At 30.7% G+C, this 24,332-nt stretch overlaps 1 protein-coding gene across 1 annotated transcript in view; it reads right to left on the reverse strand.

Moving 5' to 3' along the window:
- Positions 1-423: 423 nt before the first annotated feature.
- The window catches only part of LOC132730523 (unconventional myosin-XVIIIa-like), a gene marked incomplete at its 3' end in the record, with an annotated part of 48,541 nt that continues 24,632 nt past the window's right edge, over positions 424-24,332 (reverse strand). Inside the window, 18 exon segments of the mRNA XM_060716477.1 lie at positions 424-608; positions 2,005-2,138; positions 3,030-3,215; positions 3,833-3,970; positions 6,127-6,327; positions 6,975-7,088; positions 7,592-7,719; positions 8,344-8,467; positions 9,529-9,639; positions 10,225-10,428; positions 10,820-10,943; positions 11,224-11,378; positions 11,991-12,118; positions 12,541-12,655; positions 13,168-13,287; positions 13,565-13,654; positions 19,490-19,633; positions 20,094-20,222. Of these exon segments, the coding sequence (XP_060572460.1) occupies positions 424-608; positions 2,005-2,138; positions 3,030-3,215; positions 3,833-3,970; positions 6,127-6,327; positions 6,975-7,088; positions 7,592-7,719; positions 8,344-8,467; positions 9,529-9,639; positions 10,225-10,428; positions 10,820-10,943; positions 11,224-11,378; positions 11,991-12,118; positions 12,541-12,655; positions 13,168-13,287; positions 13,565-13,654; positions 19,490-19,633; positions 20,094-20,222 (2,530 nt within the window).

Here is a 24,332-nt window from a genome sequence, read left to right on the forward strand (position 1 = left end):
TGACAGTGAACATGTATGTTAAGTTTAAATTTACAACTTAATTTCTGAGAAAATGAGCCTTAACAAAAAGGTTTACAAAGGTCGACACTCCAAGAGGTAAAATGCTAAAAAAGAAAGAAATCAATGTCTTTATAAAATTAATAAGGTCTGTTGAAAAAGGAAGATCTGCAAATTAAAAAGTAAGCATTTAGAGAAAGAGAAAGAAATTAAATAGAATCCAATCTGGTACACTTTTCAATCCATTCTGTGAGGAACTTAACAAATTCAACCAGCCTGAGTATTTGAGAAAGCAAGGATGGAAAAAGTCATGAACATAGTGAAATAAAGTTGAATCAAAAGATAACTCCGGGAAAAATCATTTCACACTCCGAGTGATTTTAACCCATAATGCATTTCTTCACTACATGTTCCTTTGATACGTACTATGTTCTATACTATTGGTTAATCTAGGACTAGAAGGTGTGTCTGTGAGGCCACTTGATGCCGAGTTCAACCTTGACGATCGTGTATCACTCTCTAAACTTCTCCGTCGGGCACCTAAAGGCGAGCGTTTATGTTTCGCTAAAAAAGTGTCAATATCCGACCCAGAATCCTCATCCTCTACATCACTGGAAACGAGACAAAAACAAAATGGCTTCTATACACGTAACATACAAAACACAAATAACAAAAACATATACAAACCTAGCAAAACTTTCACATTCCTAAATTTGTATGATATAAATTAAGATTCTTGCATACAGGCAGAGATAGGAGATATAATTTTACAGTTTTTCCAACTATGTGCATGGATAGTGTTGATATACTCCTGCAAACTGGTTGTAAATTGTACCCTTTGTATGACCAATATATTTCATATTTCTCATGGGTAATGATTTAAAAGAGATAACTCTCGTTTTTTATGAGATACTTATATTTTTCCAGATATGCCGTAATCCTTAATTTGAATTCTTGCGAACTGAAATCTGTGTGTTGATTCTGATTAGTCGACACTTTCAAAAGAAGTTTGAAATCAACCAGCAAATTCTTTGAATTGTTCCTAAATCACTGATTAAGAAATCTGATAAATCGCAGATTTGCAAAAAGAATGCACAATATCATATAAAGAAGTTCTTAAATAATTCATAATTTTGTTGATGAATGAGACTGAATGACGATGATACTGTGTTAGCAACTACAGGATTCCAGATACATTTAGCTTGGACAAATACGATATATATAAATAACAATATATACTACCATGTGTATGTATATTTATCAAAAATGGTGACAAGAAATAAATGAATAAATGCAAGTGATTGGTAAGATAATTAATTACATGGTAAAAACTCTACAAACACATAAAACACACACTATTAGGTTAAAAAAACAACTCCATGCGATGCAAAGAAATAAATTATTAAATTTTTATTTTTAATTTAGTACTTAAATTTTTTATAGGAATTAAAATCTATTCTAAGAATCCTTAAAGGAAGCATTATTGTTCTAAAATTATAATTTACTCAGCTATACTCTAATACCTTCTTTATTTACACTATCACTTTTGCCTTCAGTTTCACTGGATAGATTGTTTTTTCAAAAATAAAACTAAAGCCTTTTGTTCATTTCATTGCAAATCAAAATTGACTTCTGATTTAAAGTTTAAAAAATTCAAATTGAGAACAAGTTTTTCATCTTGGAACAAAATTATGAACACATAAAACACATCTATAATAATTTTCAATAGCTTAATTTAAACCCTGAAAATAAAACCAGACTATAAAGTAAATTTTAAATCATTCTTAAATGACCTTGATTAAGTCAAAAAAGCTTTTCCCTTATCTTTCTATTTATAGAAACAACACAATTAATTAACCTTGACTTTAACAAGATATTTTATTATATTGACGTTATGACACATGACCATGACCTACTTTTATGATAATTATTACTATTTTCTTAAGGTGACCCCTGTAATTGATATAAATGACCTTTACCCTAGTATAGAACATGACCTTGACCTACCTATCAGAAAAGTCATCATCACTGTCAAGACCTTCCTCAAGGGCTGCTTGAAGGTCAGCTATTCTCTTGAAGGCAAGTTTGAGGTCAGACTGGTTTTGCTCGAAATCACCCTCCAATTCTGCTACCTTGTTTTCCTGAAAAATATATACATATTCAATGTTATAATCACACTGAAAAATATATACATATTCAATATTATAATCACTTAAACCCAGGATGTAGCTTCCATGACCCAATCCACATGAAACATAACCAAAGGGAAGAAGTTGTAAAGAATCACCAAGCCAAATATCCAAAATGATTCAAGTCAATAAACAAAAGTGCTTTGTAAAATGGTAAGTACGTTTAAAGCTGCATGCCTCCAGATGAGCAAATATTTCAATAAATTCAAACTTGAGAAAAATGTACTAAGATATTAGGAAAAGAGAAATATTCAAGATTCAAGTAATAATTTACAAGTTATGTGCGATTTTTCAGAATTAATAACTTTATTTCTACTGCGTCACTACTGCAGTAAGGGCTACTTTTTGCATCTTTTGTCCTCTTCATCCACTGTATGCTCTGGAGAAAGATTTTGGGAAGGATTTAAAATAACTATAAACTATAACAAAGATATCTGTCTTCCAAATATAAGTAGCCTTATCTGTAATCTAATATCTTCTATATTTCTGTCTATTAAACTTATCTTGCAGAAATATCTGAACAAGGTTTCCATTAAGTTTCAAAATTTGGAAGTCAGAGACTGCAAATTTTCTGCCATTGGATGTTACATTATATAGGTAAAGAAAGAAAACCATGACATGTTGGAAATCACAAAACAAATCAAGGAGTATATGACTCCCAAATTTCACTAATGGAAGTCTTGTTTGAAAGAAAAGTAAGTCTATTCCCTATACAGATTTCGCTAGTTCATCTTTTTACCCAAGAAATCAACTTAAGCCTTCAAGATAGCTAAGATGGAGAAAATAGGTATATACTAATTGTGTACCATAGTTCAACTCATTATAATTTACGAAATCACTCACATTTTCTTTAAATTTATGAGCCATCTCTAATTCTCTCTTTTGAACATCTGAGAACTCTTCTCTCAAATCTCGTAAGTTTCTCTGAACTTTTTTAATATTCTCTTCTGCCTGGGATTTAGCAGACGTCAATTGTTCCTTCTCTTCTGAAAATCTGTCTGCCTGCTCCTTCATTCTGTTCACTTGGACCTTCATAAACAACATGAAAAAATTGTGTTTGCGATTTGTTTCTGTCAGCAGAAAAGTTACAAACAAATACTCCAATACTTATAATTAAATTACATATGGTGTCAACATCAATATATTTTCACACCAAACAAGGAATTTTAAGACTTACAAAGACTAGAAGTAAATTAACATTTTTATTTTATTCTATAAAAATTTTATTTAACAAAATATCTCCAGCAAATCTAACTGAAATTGTCCTTCCTCTGTAAGAGTATAGCGCTCAGTCATATGTGGTAACCTTTATTTTCAAATAAATCATTTTATAGTAGTACATATGTATTTATATTGCAAAATTTAACTCATTTAATTTGAGATATTTTTTATCTATATTTAACAAAAATCCATCTACAATTTGAATTTACATAGTTATAGCAAATCTCATCATTGAAAAAAACCTTTTAAAAGTTATTTTTAGTTAAAATCATATTCACTTCAGCCAAATCGTGTTATTCAACATGTCATTGTTTATTAATCAAATCTGTGCATAAATCATTTAACAAATCTAAGTGTAAATCACAAAGTTCTACAGAATTTACATAAATTTGAGGGTCAAGGATATTTAAAATATCTGTATTTACCTCTAATCTATGTTTGTTTGTGGTCTCTAGATCAAGTCTGGCCTCTAGATCTCTTATTTTATTCTCTAATCTCTGTACAACTGTTTTATCCACACTACTCTCTTCATACGTGTGAATTCTTTCTTTCAAATCATTCACCTAAAATACATAATATATTTGTATGAAATTTAAATTAGTTTGCCCATTGTTTGTAAACAAATACGGAAATAGACAATAATTACATTCTCAAGTGATGAAGGTAAAATACAAACATGAAAGACAAAAGAAAAATATATGAAAAGCACATTTAATTTTGATGAAGTAATATCAAGTATATTGCAAATTCAAAGCATGAAAACATCCATTATACCAATATGGTAATCATTAAATCAAGCAAATGTATCATATTTCATATAAGCATTTCTACTCAATTTCATGTATCATCTTAAAATACTCCCAACTTTGGAGTTTATCTAAATCATATTATAACTCTTTCACTGCTGAATTTGAAAATCTTGGAGACAAATGAATCAACCCATGTTGCCAAGGACAAACCATGATCAGCCTGCACATACGAGGTATGTTCAAAAAGTTCGTGGATTTTTGCTGTCATTTTTTACTTGGTTCGTAAAAACACCCTTAGTGGATATGAATCGAAAGAGTGTCTTTATTTCCAAAAGTAAGATTTACTTTTATTGTTAACTTTTATTTCCTTTACGAGTTATGTGCACTTTAATAACCATGGCAACGCAACATCGGCGCACGCCGAAATTTTCATATAATGTTTAAATATAAACAAATGTTGAAACAAACTGAATGATAGTTTTATGAAGTTAAATACAAGTATTCATCTATTAATATTTAAGTGACATAAATAAGAAATTTGGCGTCGTTTGGACGTTGAATAGCTGAACAAACAGGTTTTGAGCAGCAGTGGACAGACGGGTAAGTTGGGAAGTATAAAGCCTGTTTAAAAACTAGAATTTCGCTCTTTCGGAAATATTTACCAATAAATGTGGGATACATTTTTATATTTTTATGAGGTGATTAAATTAACGAAGAACAATGAGTTGGCGAGAAAGTTTCTTGGTTTAAGGTCGCGCAAGCGATTCAAATACGGTAAATACATGCTCACAGACAGAAAGGGCGACGGATAATTTTTAGCGGCAAATTGTTGGGACGTTTGTAACGTCAATTGCAAAAGATCTACAGAAATTCAGACATTATGAAAGTTTTGCGAGATGTCCGACATGTTTAATAACTGCATCGGGTCTATGCGTTCAATTCTGACAAAACAATTTATTTTAATTAAAATAATATTTTATTTCATTCATCAGGATATATGCGTATTTACAATAAATAATTGTAGTTATTATTTGTATTACGTGTATTTACCCTGGTCCGTTTGATAATTAATGCTAGCCGGTGTTCAGTAGATTTACCGCATAGAATAATTGTCAGTTGATAAAATATTTTTTTTATCATTGATAATCATATTGTTTAAAGATCGGACGAGGGCGGTTTTTAATTGATACTATCAATCAACAATTGAATTAACTTAATAACACTGTCCGTTTAGTGTCTAAATTACTCAAAAATCCCGATAAAGAGCGGAAAGTATGCTGCACTCGGACCTTTATACGGAGAACTGAGCGAAAAGATGAACCACTTTATATCTCGGGTCATCATCACAAACAGAAATTTGGTTTTGGTATATGATCCGCAGATATTGAACACTAAACAGAGTACTTTCAGAAACAATGAGGCTGGTAAAATGTTTAATTTATATTGCGACGTCACGAACGTCATTTTGTTTCATCATCAGCGTGCGCCGGATTGTGCACCCCTTGTGATTTGTTACTGTCACAGAATTGTTATTTGTAAACATATTGGATTGATTTTTTCACTGTATATAAAGGACATATTTTCATATATGTCTCTTGTAAAATCAATTACGCAAATTAAAAGATGTGAACAGTAGAGCCGCAGTCCACGAACTTTTTGAACAGCCCTCGTACATGTCATCTGATAATAGCCTGCACTGTTTGCTATTCAGTCAGTACGTATTTTGTAAATTCCCTAAAAATGATCAATGAATTTTTCCAAATTGAAAGATGGACAAGTTCATGCAATATTTCAACATGGTAAGGATTAATAAGCATGTCCTGTATTGTATTTAAAACAGACCCTTGTTAATATAAGGTCTATAAATGTCAAAGTACTTTAATCAAGTAGCCAAAAATACATAGCCTTGTTGTATTGGTATGGGAGGCTCTAAGGACAATTTCTTATTGCCATTAGTATTTCAAACCTACCTCTGATCTAAGTTTATCTCTATCTATAGTGAGTTCTTCTATCTGAGCCAGCTGATCGTTCATTTTAATTTGATCGACCGTCTGCTGCTGTACCACTGCCTTGTATTTCTTCATAATATCTGCCATATCTTCCTCATTCTCCTCTAATTGTGACTGGATCTCTGTCTTCTCCCGTAATAATGTCATACTCCTGTTCTCAATCTGTAAACCAGTCAACAAATTAAATTATTTTTACAATTGTAACTTTATGCCTTCATGAACACAATGAAAGTAACTCCCAGGTAAACAAAAATCAGTTGAACTTAAAAACGTATATTATTTAACAAACAAATTTTTACCTCGCCATTTACAATAATAAGTCTTAAAATGATTAAATCTATCGGAAAAAAATCATTTATAAGGAAAGAGAATCACAGTTTCCCTTTTTTAAAACAACATGCATCATTGTAAAGTAAAATTCAATTACTAAGAGCTTGAAAAAAGTACTTACAACTCTTTTATTACAAGAGATGGTATTAAACACTTGTAACTTTAGATTAATTACAACATAAATGACTTACAACAAGAATATCTGAACCATTCATAAATGACCTTGAAAATGCTTTGACAAAGCTAAAAGCATTACGGTAAGGCATACAATGAGGCAAAATAAGGAAATCTATTTTTAGCCAAAAATGAGCTGTAACTTTCCTCAGGAGTAGAGGACCGTGAAAAGTACCAACAATTCAAATATCTGATGTTACTGGCAAAAGTGCTTAGAGAAATGGTAATAAAATTTGACAGCAAAATTGGCAGAAAGACAAAATGGCAACAGGAGTGTCTGTCAAAATATTCTGGTAACTTTATACCTCTTGTTTAGATTTAAAGAGTTCATCAAGTTGCTGTTGAAGATCTGCCAGCTCTAGCTCCATGGTCTTCTTTGCTTTTACAGCACTTGCTGAAGAAAATTCTAAGTCCTCTAACTGAAATATCATAGTGAATATGTTATAAGTTTTATATATTTACATGCGTTTCAAGCATTACTTTTTTGAGACAATTATGACAATACTGCAACTTTACAATTCTAACTTTGGAACTTTTTCTATGATTTGTTTGTTTTTAAGGTGCACTAACATTACAAATGTCAAATGGCGACTATCCTGCTTTACTGAAGTAGACAATGATACCTTAGGTGTTCCTCAAGGAACCACTCGAGTGGAAGCACTGACCGTGCATAAGATAGCTGGATAATATCTAATGAATGAGTCCTACATCCCTTTTGGGATTCTAATACTTTAAAGTAACCTTTTCAGGTATAGTGGTCTCTAGAACCACCTTGATCTAAATCATCTTTATTTTACTGTTTACCACTCAGATCTTACATTTTTTCAAAAATAGGAAAAATATCAAACAAATACAAGAAAAGATCTAATAATTTATTCATAATAAGTATTTTAAGTAAAACCCTTAAAGTATGTTAACATACTTGATTCCTGAGTTGTCTAACTTGTGCCTTAGAACCTTCTCCACTTCTCTGTTTATGTAACACTGCCTCAGCATCTTTGAGCAAAGCTTTTGTTTTCCGTAAATCTTTACGTAACCGCTTCTCTGCACCTAAAATCAAATAAAATACCTTAAACATAATATTGGTAAAATATAATTACATCTTTGCAAGTTTTTGTTTGAACTAAAATCACTAATTTATTTTCCTAATATCATTATTTCTTTTGATACAGGTGGCCGGGCACTCCTTGTTTCCTTTTACTTTTTTTTATTGCAAGTTTTCAGTGAAACCAACAAAATAACAACTTTACAAGTAGTGGAAGAATGGCCAACCTCCCTATCCAGAATGTTAACTATTAACTACTCAATTTCAGCTTTTTTACACTGTCATCCTCATACCATTCAAATCAGGAAAAGTCCATTATATAAACTAAGCTACAGTATATGGTAAGATGAAATAGTCTTAATGTTTTATCCTAAACCTGCTGAATTTGTGTTATGGTTTTGCCCTGCTTCAAATTTGGAACAGTCCATTCAAAAGTTTATCAAAATATAAGAATTGAGTAACCAGCAGTATATAGTCTGGTTTAACTGCACCAATGTGCATGCTAGCCTGGCTCTATACTTGTGGCAAAATTCAATCACTTTCAGTCCATGCAGGTTAAGAGGTAAAAAAGAAAGTGAGCTAGAAAACTGCAACATTTTTAGGGACTGTACAAAGTCTTTATACCATACCTTTATCTCTCTGAGCTGCCTGTCCTTGTAGATCCTGTAACCTCTGCTCGAGATCTCGGTTCTTCTGTACCATCATCTTTCTCTCCTCATATTCCTCTTCCATCTGTGATTCCATCTGTTTTAACTACAACAAACAAAAATATTTTATTTATAAATAAGAGAATAAGAAAATTACCACTCATACTACAACAAATAGAAATATTTTATCTATAAGTATGAGAATAAGGAAATTACCGATCATTGACAAGTATTGAGGAAAATCTTGTGCAATTCATTTGACTTCTAAGGTATACACTGTCTTATTGTTAAGCACTCATTGACTTCTGTTTTATTAGTAATAAAGATTTATTACATGCTTTTCGGTGGTTTATAGAAATATATCAGTGATATAAAACTGGTAATTTCACTGTTTGAAACAGTGAAATTACCACTTTGATAATTTCACTGTTTTGAATTTAAGCCCCTTACGTTGTTTCAATGAAATACCAGCGTGCACAGTACTGGGTACCAACTTAATGACGTGACGTCGTAAATGACGTCACGTTGCATTATTATTTGGCGCGCTTTTCATTTAGTATTAGATTTAATGTCTTTTTAAAACGTTTCTTTGCATGTAATAAAAAGAAAATTTGTTTAGTTTAGTGTAAGATTGAAATATATTTTACCTTGTGAACACCAAAAGTTCATATTTCACTCGTGGCTGCGCCACTCGTGAAATATACCTTTTGGTGCTCACTCGGTGAAATATATTCCGATCTTACACTGAACTAAACAAATATCCTCTATTTATGTACAAACTTTAGCTTTACCTTTTAGTGAAATTTAATAATATGTTCAGAGAAACAAATTAGTGAAACCAATATATAATGCAAACATTTTAGACTGTATATTGTAAGCTCAAAGAATATGATTTTGATCAAATTAAGTAAAGTAGATATAATTCTGAAGCAAATGTGGTTAAAAAAAGTATTAAAATGATGACCTGTCTACATTAAAAGTAAAGCTTCTGTCAAATATATCCTGCTTTAATTACAGCTATTGTAAAATCTAATGCCACGTTTCCCCCATATGTTTCACAGATAGCCAATAAACTATCACACCTTGACATTTCAACATAATTCAGAGCATTTTTGTAACCTTATTACTCTTCATATACTGTGCTTTCCCTGACTGAGAACTACGTACCTTTTTCTGTGTAGAATATCTGAGATCTTCCATCTCTTGTTCTTTCTCCTCTATATCCTTCATGTTCTGTTGTCGTAATTTCTCTAGATTCATCTCTAACCTCACCTTTGTCTGAAAACATGTTTAATCTCACAATAATGACAAACAGTTCTTTAACAAATGCACTTGTTTCATTAATTATAATCTTTTAATTCTGACTACATCATTTACAGAATCAAGTTCTTATTAAGCATTATTCCCTGCAAGCTGATGTAATTTTTCTTTTTGTACTGTACAATTAAGATGTATTTAAGCTTTATGAAGAAAGCACCTATGTCACTTATTTTGTTCTTCATCCGTACGGTCTAACCAAATAAACAAACATTTCAACGAGATCTCTTGTGCCAGAACCATTTTATCATTGAATGATAAAAAATAAAGCACATGGTATAATGAAACTCAGATATCAATTTACAACTGACAGTGGCAAAATGGTCAGAAAAGTACCTGTCAATATAACATGGTTTGCATGCTCTAATAAGCTCATTTAATCATTCTATATGTATTTTCACATATACATCACATCAAAGCTGGTTACAGACTGAAGTTTAACTCCAAAGTGATGTCAGTTTCATGTAACTAAATGAATTAAAAGTATTGAAAATATTCACTATAGCCTAAATGCAACTTATTTTAATTGATCAAACTTTTACGTACCTGTTCTAATTGTTGTATTTGCCCCGCCTGATCATCTAGCTCCTCCTCCTGATCTATCACCTTGGCTTCAAGGTCAGCCTTCGCCTTCTTCAATACTGATATGCCATGTTCATCTTTATGTCCCGCTGATGTCAGTGTGTCACCTAACTCTTTCTGTAGACGCTCGTACTTCGCGTCCTGTGACTCTACATCTCCCTTTAATCTCTATGATGATAATAATAATGATGATAATAATGATAACGATAATAGTTTTCTACCATCAATAACAATTAACATATGAAATATTTTTATAAATTATACTTAAGTAAGAATCAATTCAAACTGTCAAAAGTTGCTGTAATTCATTTTATTGTTATGCACTACAATTTTAAATAGTTTGATTTTAGCCATGATCTTTTTTGGTATAAAACAAAATAAACAAAAATTACTTTAATTAATAAAAGCGCATAATAGTTTAATGATTTGAAAAACAAGCTTCTTTAACTAAAATGTCCAATATCGAAATCAATATTTTTAGCTATGATGAAACGTTACACATTTCCCAGAAAAGTTTAAAACATTTTAGTCAATCATAGAGAACAACAATCTTATTTACCTGAACTTCCTTTTCCAGAGAATAATTATCAGCCGTCAGAGTATCTTTTTCTCGTTGAAGTTTTTCTTTCATAGTTTTCTCCTGCCGGGCCTCCTCATGAGCTTTACTTAATTCTGTATCAAACCTTCAAATACACATAATATATTCAAATTATAATAATGAAATTATCTTCATAGAATAATTAGATTTATTTTTTACTGAAAGCATTATCAAGTTACCCCTCTACTTTTTTTTAAATTGTTTATAATGGCAGGTTTGTAATACAATAAATAATTACTTTGATAGTAATTAGAATCAGAATCAATATTCTAAATATCACCAAGAATCTAGTAGCATGCTACTTAAAGTAAAAACAGCTAATTAATCTTTTGATCAATTATAGTTAACAATGTGTATTGACAAACCTTCTTTGTTTTCGTTCTAGGTCATTGTTACGAGACATTTGTTCCTCTAGATGTAATTTAGAGTCCTGCATCTCAGACATCAGTTTCTGGGACTTCTTTTTGGCCGAGGCTAGTTGACGTCTCAAGTCCTCCATATCCTCTAGGGACTCGTGCAGCTGTAAAAGAAATTTATGTATTCATGATTATAATGTTGTTTAAAAATGCAAATCAGGCAATTAGAATGTCTTTTTTTTAAAGCAAGGTCAATAATATTTGAAAAATCAGAGTTTTTGTACTGCATGTTTGGTATTAAGATATTTCAAGCATAAACAGTGGAAACAGATTTTTCTAGCTTTCGTTACATTTGGCCAAAAAGGAATATATTTTATATATATACTTTTCAGTTACAAAGAATCTCAATATAATTTCAACACTTTAAGAAACACTATATGGCATATGACAACCATGCTGGAAGTTTTCCTTTAAACATTATTTCAGTAACATACCCTAACCCAAGTAGAACCAACAACCTTCCAAAAAAACTAACACGACATGACATGATCTTCCTGACATGTAGGAATTTAAATTCCCCGTGTGAAGCAAATAGATAGTCATGAAGAGCAGGAGATCTTAACCATATGGTCATCACAACATGGTCATAACATCTTTACACTCTCTGAGATTACAATGCCCTCTCAGTCCTCCTCTACACCCATAACCAAAAAACACCATACATACTCATCATTATATCCTTTGTCAAAAAATTTCTACAGTTTTATTCCACCTACCCTTTTCTCAACAGCTTTCTTAGAATTATGCTCTTGTTCAAGTTCCTCCTCATGTTGTTGAGTCATCTTCTTCCTGGTGAATGCCAACTCCTTTCTTATCCTCTCATATCTCTCTTTGTATATATCGGCTAGTAATATATATATTTATAAGATTCATCAAAGGAAATTAAAGGTAAACTACCATCAAACCTAAATATATTTTTTATATCTTTTCCTATACAGACTGATACAAATATATTGTCATTAAAACTGATAGATGCTCCTTGAGTTCCCTAAGACAAAGCTTTAAAAACATGACCTTATTGGCAGGGAAAAGTACAAAAAAATCTGTATTTAGCCTCACTGACCTTGACCAAATAAACCAAAAATTTCACACAAGCATAAGCTTGTATAGAAGATATAATACACCAAATATCAAAGATATCAGTCAATAATTGAATTTGTTATGAAAAATGACAGGCCTGATAGAAGAATGTAAGGATTGACAAACCAGCATAAAGTATAATCTATTTATAATCTATTTGTTATATAGTAAAGTTTTAGACATTACCATCAACATCATCATCATCTAGGTCACCATCCATCGTCTCAGCTTGCCATAACCTCATCTGTGTCATCTCCATTTCAACCTTGTCATGATTACGTTTCAACGCATTATATTTCCCCTACAATATACAATTATACAATTAAACCTGTAACAGTAAAGAGTTAGACAGGAATTCACTGCAAATATATATATATATGAAAGAAAAAAAATCCAGAATTTCAACACTGCAAAAGGAAAATTTATCATGTTTATATGTTTAAGTTTAAAGAAAATGACCAATGATTATAGTGACTTAAGAAATTGCAAAACTTTAGCCAAGTGTCAAGCCAACAACAGGGCCTAGACAAAAATTACAAGGATAGCACAACCATTCTTTTTCACACTATCCTTGGGTCAAAAATCTTTCCAGATTTGAAGCTAGGAAAAACTTTGTAATAATTTCTTATGTTGTTGTAACCTAAGGTTCAGTGATTAGACAAAAGTTCCTTAAATATTTGTTTTATCCCTATTTTATAATTTTTAATCCCTATTTATTTTTAGCATAATTTAAATGAAAGCTTTGAGCTAAGTTGAACCATTGCCAGTTAAAGTATACTATCATCACTTATGAAATAAACTAAATGTTATTACCTGTACATCTTTCAGTTCCTTCTCCAATCTCATTCTCTCAGCACTTTCTGTTTCCAGCATCTCTGACGCTTGTGTAGCAGTTGTGTTCTCCTCCACCAAATCTGCTTGTAGCTCCACCACCTGTAATACATAACATGTAGAAATATTTTGATAGTGTAACAATTTAAACTATAACCAATTCTAAATTCAACACAGAGCCTGTCCTTTACATGAGTTCAGCGTACATCTACTGTATGCATCTATATTTATACATTATAAATAGCACAGTTTAAATTTGTTAATGTGATACTGATGGTATGTAATATTGATAACATGTAATATTGATAATCATAAATTCAGGGAGGGTAAAAGCTAAAAATTTCAATGAAATAAAGTCACACAACAACATGACACTTACCCGATTTTCAAGTTTATCCATCTGTTGTTTATAATCATTTCTCTCCTTTTCAATCCTGTCCAACTTTGTTTTCATCTGTTCTAGCTCAAGCTGTAGATTAGAACATTTAGAACACACATTGTCAGTTTGTCTAGTGGCACAGTTGACGCACGGTGCCTGTGTCTGACGGTATATGTAACTGTAACACTTCATACGGCTCGTCATCTTGGCGTCCTTGCAAGTTAGGTTTTTTTTTCCCAATGTCTCGATTGTTTTATTAATGTCAGCTTTACTTACACTGTCTGTCGTTTCAATGTCTGGTAAATTAGATTGTTTTGTTTTGTTTTTTAATTCTTGATATATATCCAAATACTAAGAATACTTTGTTAGTATTTTACTGTCTGATTTCTATTGTTTGTGAACGACTGTCTTTGTTATTGGCCTTTTTGAATATATGTATAAATATTCTTGGTTTTCAAGTTTTCTAGTTCCAACTTTTATTGTGTATGTATACATGTAGATATGTCTTGTTTAAGGTTTTATCATATTTGAACAAATGTCTAAAATATCATTAAGATTCTGCCAATCATTTTATCAAAATGTTTATAATTAAATATCTCTCTTCATCTTGAACATTGTGGTAAATATTGGACTGAAATTATAAAACTTGTCTTTAAAGATCACTTCTGATTCCAATATTCCCTAATGTACATTGTACATGTATTGTGAACATCTAAAATTAACAAGTATTATTAGTATACATGTATATATTACTAATTAGTCCTGTTTAATATTCGAGAACTCAACATCAGTACACATTACAATATGACTTAAATCTGAGTATTTTTTCTTTTATCAGGTGTATCTTAAATATGTTATCTTCTGATTCAGAAATTAAGGAAATAATTCAGCATATTGTTTACTTCCTATTTGATCATTTTAAACAGTTCCTCCTTTATCACTGACACCTAACATGACCCTTAACAACTGACTTTAAGGTATGCTCTGTAACTTAGTTTAACCAATATTACATGAATGATGAAATACATGAAATTCAAGTTCACCTGATAAAACAACAACAACACTGTCTAAATGAAACTTTCACTGTATAGCACAAGTTGGAAACTAAATAAATATGAGGCCTGACTTCATTTACCAAAACTAGCATACATGTATATAATAGCTTATTTTTTATGATAATATAAATGTCCAGAAGCCCTGTTAGTATAAACAAATCTCCTATCAATCCTGGAAACAACAAAAAAACATCCCTGCCATATGTCCCCAGCTATATAAACTGTTTATTTTCTACACCCCTTACACCATTTATGACACATGTTCTATCATCTGAAATATCTGAACAGATTTGTTTAAAATACTGAATATTTGACAAGATATTTGGATAAACACAGATGTGCAGACCATTACAACAAAACCAACATAGTGCGTTTGGGACCAGCATGGATCCAGACCAGCCTGCGCATCTGCGCAGTCTGATCAGAATCCATACTGTTTGCTATCAGTTTCTCTACTTGCGGATGCGCAGGCTGGTCTGGATCCATGCTGGTCGCAAACCCATTATGTTGGTTTTGTCATGACGCGGCTCATTTAGATTATTGTAACTCTTATGATGTTAACTTAGCCTATACCAATGGTTATTTTCAAGAGACTCAAGACCTAGCCTGCACAAACATGCAGGCCAAACAGAAGACATTTTTACTGGAATCAAGTTGATCATTTTAGTACAAATGTATTTAATTCACCAATTACACCCCTTGAATTAACAATGCATGATTCGAAATTAAAAGCTGGAAAAGATTCATTATATAAATTTGGCAGTGTTAAAGAGAAGTTATGTCAACACAGTTAATTCTATGTTATTTTGATAAATAGTTTATTACTGCAAAGTAACTTACAGTAATTGATAAAACAGTACCATCAGCTAATTATATATACATATGCAATTACCATGTGATCATTAAATGCTTATAAATACTTTCTCTCTGGGGAAAAAGGGCAAAAACTTCCTATAATAACTATGATAGTTTTTCTTTTTGTAAAAAGTGCACCTCATATTATCATTATAAACTATTTCGTCTATAGAATCCCATTCAATATCTACTCAATTGTACTATAAAAAACCAAACTCAGAGTATTTCATGGTCTGAAAACCATTTAAAACAACAACAACAAAATTTCAAACTAAAAACCATCATTCAATAATACTGCAGAGAACAAACTGGTGTCAATCAGTAAAATATTATGAAAAATGGATTTCCAAGGTTAGAATCCTACAATCTTTGAGCATTCCAGCACCACAAACTATGTTACCATCACTTTTTTCTTGATGTCATTCCTGATATATCTTACAAAAAAATCAACAAACAAACACTCTTAACATCAACTCTGTAGCATTCCTTTTATTGAGACAGACATTTTGTGATAAGAGAGAAATGCACGCTGCACGTGCATCTCGTGCTCTGATAATACGCAATAATATCACACATCATTTGACACTATCTTACAAACATCTGCCGATCAAATATTTCAAAAACAACTGCTATCACATAAATACAACATGCAAGGCCGTGAAATGAAAATTCTCGGTCCCATCACAATGAAAATTGTTTTCTATACTTTTTAAGTTAAGAAAGATGCTGGAGAAAAAAATACTTGTGGTGTCAGAGTAAAAGGGAATTACTGAAAAGCATCACCCAAAGTTCAAAAATCAATAATTTGTTTAAACTGACTTATGTGGTAAGAATTTATGAAGAAAAATTCTATGATCAATTACCTAAATATTACTTCTGCCCTTTTTTCTTTTTCAAAAAAGGCAAATTAAAATAATAATTTACTTCTGGCCTATTTCTAATGAAAGGTACTTCATTTTTATCTTGTCAAGTAAAGACATTATCATCTCTTTATTTCAGAAATTTTATTTTCATCACATTTCACTTTCCTTCATCTTAATCTTTTCATCTTTAATAATATATTCTCAGGGCATATTCTTTAAAAAAATCATTTTTATCACCTCATGTATCTAATACACTAAATAAACTAAAGTATAATGAAGCTACATTGTCTTTGAAACATTTTTAACACCCTTTTTTTCCATTTTATCATAATTCAGAGTAAATTTCCCATGTAATTTTCAAATTTTCTTTGACATTTTCAAGGCAATTTATTTTTTTCCAACCGTTGTTTCATACTTCTGTATACTCTACTTCATTTACTTCTTCAACCCAACCCTTCCCAGATCCCAAAATCCAAAATAACAAACAGCCAACAGAATCATATTAAAAAACCTCAAATATTTAAAGCACATTTTTTCTCCTTATTCTTAATTCATAATGATATCAAAATTTACCAGGAAAGCTGCTCTCTTACTGGTATGATTTCACCAAATGCACAACGAAAAATTCAATAACTCCACCGAAAATTCAAAAATCACTTTATCAATGAAACATTATTTTTGCAAGAAAATAATAGAATCCATTTTCTTTCTTTTATTACATACATATATCCAGTAAGTATTACAACGAAAGAGGTAAAATCATGAGTAAGTTTCCACATTGAACACTCTTGACAGAAATTATATCAGTGATTAACAGATATGGTTTTCTAGAAAGACAGTTGAATGTGTTACTCATATTTGGTTTACGTCCTCCCACTAAACAATAGGCTAAAATAATTCTGAAACTTGGTTAACATCCTATACCAGTCTATGACAATGTAAAAATATCTCTATAAGTTATAGATGACTTTTTATATTTTGTTATTATCAACTTGAGAAGACAAGTTAAGTGTTTACATTTTCTCACATTTTCGGGAACAGGTCTGTTCAGTTTGGAATTTCATTAATAGTTGCAACTTGATGTAAAATTGGGGAGGGGGGAGGGGGGAACATTCACAACATTTAATGAATTACTATAGTAATTTCAGGTATAAACTTGGGAATTTTTGTCATTGGGAACAGCTCTGATTATCTAACCTGTCTTTAAATAATGCCTCAATTAATTAACAATTAGAATTATCAGAGATTTCTTTTTTCTAACATGAATCATTTATCCAGATATATCTAGATATACAATATATAGAGGATATTGAATGAGTGTAAGTTCAATACTGAATTTATTGCACGAGTTGAATAAAATTATATTATGCGAGCCTCTGGCGAGCATAATATTATTTTATTCAACGAGTGCAATAAATTCAGTAATGAACTTACACGAATTTAATATTCTATTTATCATATACCCAAAATAAAGACCGTTTAAAGTGAAATAAAAGTCATTTTTCATTGACGCGCCTATAGTATAACGCTAACATTTAGCGCGTCTTTACACTATGTTTGTATAACGCTAATGACGTCACGTCAAAATATATGCACGGCCGTGCAATACCATTTTTACGGAGTCGCAAAATCGGCACGGGTGTGTGATAAATCTTTTTCCTGAAAGATTACTATAAATGCACATTTTTCTATTTCTTGCCTGTATTCTTCCTTAAATTTCATTTTCATTGAACAGAAACCAACTACATTTTGTTTACCCTTGACCAACTGTGTCCATTTATTTAACTGTCACCTTACTAAGGTCAGTGCAGTGAAATAATGGTAATTTAAAGGTAAAATGCTAGAATGATTTAACTAGCTATTCACCATGAAGACAATACAACAGTTTAGCAGTATGTATACATAATTAAACACCATCTTCACTTCTCGTTAAAGTTACAGCCTACATATAAGTTACAAAGGCTATGTATCAGTACTTAATGTACAAAAACTTTTTTTTATTTATTGTAAATCCCCTACGGACTAACGATTCTTATGATGTTAACTAATCTTATTCAACTTTTTTTTCTTCATTACTATAGTGCAACAATTGTTAATAAAATGTAATTTTGCTTTTGCCTTTTTTGCTTTTCTTGGTACATCATGCAAACACAGATCTTTTAAGTGAATCATTTTCTTTGTGTAAAATGCATTTCTTACTCAAAAACATCTCTACATTTTTGGGGAAATATTTCACACACAACAATAAACGGTTATTTAAACATTAACAATATCTTTCTTCAATCAAGATTTAATTACATTTTATTATATTTTGCTACCGTTTGAGGATGCAAACTAATTTTCATCTTACATAAACGTCCATTTAATTTCAAGACAACCCTTATTCCACTTTACTCGCTTTTTCAGAACTGATGCTTTTTCATGTAATAAACAGAAATTTTATTCCATACATAGAATTCACTACAATTTAATCCAACTTTTTAAGGCATTTTTCACACCAAAAAACAACACTGTATTTGAATTATTTAGCCCACCACTAAAGATATCCTTTCCCTGCCAAAGGGACAATAAATCTGTTAACCTTAGTGTCCAGTACTTGTCTTCTAAGTCATTGTATACAATAATATATAATTATTATATGTTTTTTTCATTGTCAAGGACAGTGGTCAGTCTGGTCAATTTTAACACATTAATCACAGTCCAGATAATAATTACCTGTCATTTAATGTAGATAATGATCAGTAAAGTACCTGCTGACCATCTTGTCTGTAAAACTATCACAGTATAGTTCTTATGTCATCAAAGTGTTACAAGTTACATATACCTATCAGTGTGTCAATATTTTATGTTTTTATTGTGATAAAATTATTAAAAAATTCTAAATCCTGTCTCAGAATCTTTTCAATAATACCAATCTATTTAAACAAGCCAAAACATGGTGAAAATATCATAATAAGTGTACAAATTATTAATGGAAAATAGCCTTGTATATTTTTTAAAAATCTTTATATATGGTTAAATCCAACATATCTTAAAAGACACTCACTAAATAAACATGTACATTACGTACATGAAAAAATATTAATAACCAATTATTGTTCAAACTTTTATTAAATGAGGAAATGTTTATATTCAATAACAATAAAATTTACCTCTTTTTCATGCAACTCTTCCTCGGTCCTGTGCACATTTAGTAACGGTTTGACCTTGACATACAACTTCCACCAGGCCCAGTCTCGGATCTGGTAGTGCTTGCGTACGTTCTTCTGTATACAGCTGATGGCCACGTGTTGCACCTGGAATAATATCAACACAAATTAATGCATCATTACACCTGCATTTATATCTTACATCCTTCATTGGCAGAAAAAAACTGCAGCAAGATTGAAATAGTTAAATCACATTAATTGTACAATTATCATTATCATGTTTAAAACTGGAAGCAATCATTTACACAAGAATTTCTATTAATCTGAATATAAACTAATTCTATATTGAATTACAAAGTCAATTTTTTTTTTAACTTTAAACAACTTAAAATAATACCTTGCACCAGACCCACCCCATCAAAACATGTTCTATAATAAATACTCTTGTTTATTAATTAATAAATTAATTTCGGGCATTTAAATTTCTTTGAATAACCATTTGACACATGTATTTTTTAATTCCTGGACTTAATTTATATGTAAAAGATTTTTTCCAATCAATCCAATTAACAAAGACAAAGAAGAATTAATATATTTAAGAACATACCCTTAATTTTTCTAACTTTTTCCTGGCAATATAACCCCTACAGTATGCCTGGAACGCAGTTATCCTCCCTGTCACACGATCGTCACGTGATGATTCCAGTCGGTTCAATGCACCGGCACGGAAAAACACCTGAAAACAATACAAAAGTTTGCAACCAATTAAGTACAGTTTATTAAATAATAGTGAAACTTTTTACAAGACTATGATACAAGTATAAGGCAAGGTTTGCTAAAAATATATAGTTGTTAATGCAGCACGCCTCCAGATTCAAGCTTATTTTAATGAAAATGTTGTAAGTGTATTAACAAGTTATATTGTGAAGTAACCAAAAGGAAGCAATTTACAAAAAACAACTCATAACCTATGTGAATTACCAAAATGAGATCAAAATATCCAAATATATCCTCTACTGTGTTAGTTATGCATATCTAAATCCATATTTTGTTAATTACTAAAAAGTCAACCATTACTTAAATCTTGAATCTTTTAACTTTTCCTAAAATCTTAACAAATTTATTCGCAAGTTGTTATTGTTATTGATTTTTTTTTGCTCATCTGGAGGCATGCAGCTTTTAAAATTCCTTACAAATTACAATGTTGCAAACTAAGAACAGGACATATCCATCATATAAATGAAGAGTTCATGCAACGGGTTTTTTTTCCTGAAAATATCTGCTATGAAAATTTATCTCTGTTGAAGAAGCTATATAACACATTAATTTTAATAAAATTCTATGAAGTAAATGAATAAACTTCTGACAACTTTTTCCCCAAAAATGATACTGAACTGTCTACCTTTGTTGACTAATAAATAACAAAAAATCTCAAAATAAATAATTTATAAGATTCAATAGCCATCATCTGTTACCAGAATCCTAACATCATTGCCAACATCATAAAATTCTTACATTTGATTTCTACTATATCAGTTGCCAAATTGTCTATTTTAATACCCAGCAGCAAGGTATTTACAAATATTATCAGAAGCAAAACAACTGTACATCATATATTTCTATTTTACCAAAGTAAAATTCACATGAAATAGCAGAAAAAACAAACTTATGGAGGAATAAAATACAAAACATAAATGGAAATGAAATGGTCTAACTGCAGTCATACAATGTACATGTAACAGTGGTACAGCAGGACTGGGGCAAATCTACATGCCCCTTCCCCAATAGTACTTGGGGCATCACCATAATATGGAGAGAAAATCAAAAGAAGAAAACATGTCAAACATAAAAATATTATATTGATAAATAATACTTTAGCTAAAATGTCCATTTAATAGTGATCATATAAAACATTTCATTCTAAATTTACTTTGGGGAATAAAACTTTGCAGGATTAGTACTCTATCCAACAACTATTTCTTGTCCATACCCTAACTACCGTATTGTAATGCTACTTTTGCAAAGATTTTGTAAACTATGTTTGCTTCCAGCCTAAACCCATAACTAATGTATAAAAGTAAAGGAATATAGAATAAAATATGTTTAAACCAGTTCTTTGATAAACCCAATATTATCATAATCTAGTATAAAGATGTTTGTTTGTTTGTTTTTTTTGTTTGTTTTTTTAAATAACACAAATCTAAGTTTTAATTTAGACAAAATATTTTAATGCTATCATATAAAACATCAAAAAATCCTTAAATCCTTAAATCCACAAGATAATAATAATAAACAAATAAAATTTATCAACATTACGACAACTAAAGAAAAGCAAAAACCAATGAGGGTAACAAAATGTTCACGCATATATGTATAAAGTTTCTACATTAAAGATCTTACAAGATGTCGGACATCAGATATGTATATTTGAGGAGAATGCACAAAATATTTTGTATCATGATGCTGAATCTGTAAACGAAAAAATGAATATTTCCTTTTATCAATTATCCTAAAATAATTCTATTCATTTGTCATTCCCTATTAAAATAGTATTTTTAGTTTTTCCAGATATTATTACTTTTATTAAGCAGTATATAAGTTATAAAATGTATCATTCTTCATAAATATGTGTACCAAACAAGGATTGCCTGGATTATGGAGTTTTATATTGGAAAAAAACAAAAACAAATTAAACAAGAGTTGTCCAATTATGTCCAGTTAAACACATTTGGTAATGAAAAAGTGTGTCAGTACTACAGTATATAAAGATTATGATGAAAAAGCAGACAAAAATGTTAACAAAAGAATGATATAAATCCTTAATTATATGATGATTTCAGTTTCACTTTATTCATGTTTAGATATTATCAAAACATGAATAAACTGAACCTGAAAATCTCAGTTAACCATAACAATAACCAGACTAATTAAACCATAAAAGGATGTGAGTCTTGCACTGTAAGACTAGTGTTCTTATATTTTAGTCTTTGCCTACACCAAAATACTTTTGAAGTTATTCCATACCCTCAATATAGATTTTGATTAATTTCGTACATAAATTATTTGCAGTACACTGAATTTAAAAAATTGAGCATTTCATAGTACATTGTATTGATAAGTAATTCCCACTAATTCATTTAATGTGCACTTTGTATTTAAGTTAAGTCCCAATGCAATCAATGTCAACTTTTTCTTTAATTCCAAAAGAAGCTAGAGCACATCAACAAACAAACAGAAGTATTCCTTTAACATATAGCTCTACCTTCCCATATATTATTCTCCTTTACATCAACACTTGTAAATATTTTATAAGGACAGACAGACGAAGGACATGGCCGGAGCTAGTTCTGGCTTCCAAAACTTTATAAGCCGCTTTTTAACATTTTTGTTTTTCATCAGATGCGGCATTAAAGTTTTGGATTAGACCCGTTACGAAACCTAACCAGAATAACATAAGTTGATTTATTTTTGTTTTTCACTTGCAAATACACTTGACCGATCAATTCTTGTGCATTTTACGGTAAAACAATTATTTAAATATCGTTCTATACCAATTCAAGTAATAAAATATTAATACCGTCATTAAAATTGCCTATTTTACTGTAAAATATCAATTTTCGCCGACTACAGTCGGCCATGACATTCAAGTGCCACGCGAGACCTCGTATGACGTCATTCGCGGGAACAGATTTGAATAGAGTTGTGTACTATATTTAGAACATTTTGTTGACATGATTTCGATATTTTTATTCAAGATAATGTTTTTATTTATTTTCATAATTTTTTTAGGATTTAATTATGATTTTATTGAATATAACAGTCAGCAAATAACCTTTTTCAACATCTTAAAAAAAAGTAATCTATAAAAATATTGGAGGCACATGGGTTCATAAAGGTCAATCTCGTAATCACGTGGTCAAACATTTTGACAATATGGCGGCCAAGTGCCGAAATTTTTACCTGTCGGAAACTTTTAGGTAGTTTATGTTCCTAATAAGATTTTTATTTGCCCATCCTTGGCTTATCAACAGATTATATATCGTTTTATCAAGGTATGCTTCAATTTATTTCGTGGCATGTTCGATAAATAAATACGAGCGTGTCAGATTCCTGGCACGATTATTGGTGGACTTTCCCTACGGGGTTATCTTCAGCGTTCACGTCATGTCATATATATAAACGGGTACGCTGAAGACCTTAAGCTAGGCCGGAGCTATAGACAAGGTACAATCAAATCAATCACTGATTACACAGTGTAACATTGTGTATTTTCCTGAAGTAAGTAAATTTACACAAATCATTATTCACATGAAACAAAACTAAATTTGAAACATTGGAATGGGAATGAGAAAATTATTTGAATTTTTCAAAATAGATTATCAGCGATCTTAAATTCCAAAGATATTTCTGTCATGATAAAAAAGTGTAATAACTGCAGCATTTGTTGAAAATAAAAAATCTATTTAGAAATTTATACATGTGTATAAATAAGCATTAACAGCTTCTACCCATGTGACTAGTGCAGATCAAAGTCAGCCAGTATGGATCATGGTCTGCACTGTTTACAATTCAATTGGTAATTATTTTGAATTTTTTTCCTAAAAATGAAAAACAATGCTGTTCAGATTGGTTAATTCTATTGCTATATAGACAGACTTTTGAGTCTGTTCGGACTAGAACCAACCAGTACCGAGCAATGGGTGTAATGTTTCTTGCTCCTGGAAACAGCGGCTCATCCCTGATGGGGTTTGAACCCATGCGGACAAATTGATTGATTGATTGAAAAGTTCATTTAAGAATTTAGCATGATAAAACTTAACAATGTTTATAAGAATCATTTTGAGCA

Source organism: Ruditapes philippinarum, unplaced genomic scaffold (assembly GCF_026571515.1).
Source record: "Ruditapes philippinarum isolate M1 unplaced genomic scaffold, ASM2657151v2 ctg4257_1_1_1_1, whole genome shotgun sequence".
Lineage (NCBI taxonomy): Eukaryota > Metazoa > Mollusca > Bivalvia > Venerida > Veneridae > Ruditapes > Ruditapes philippinarum.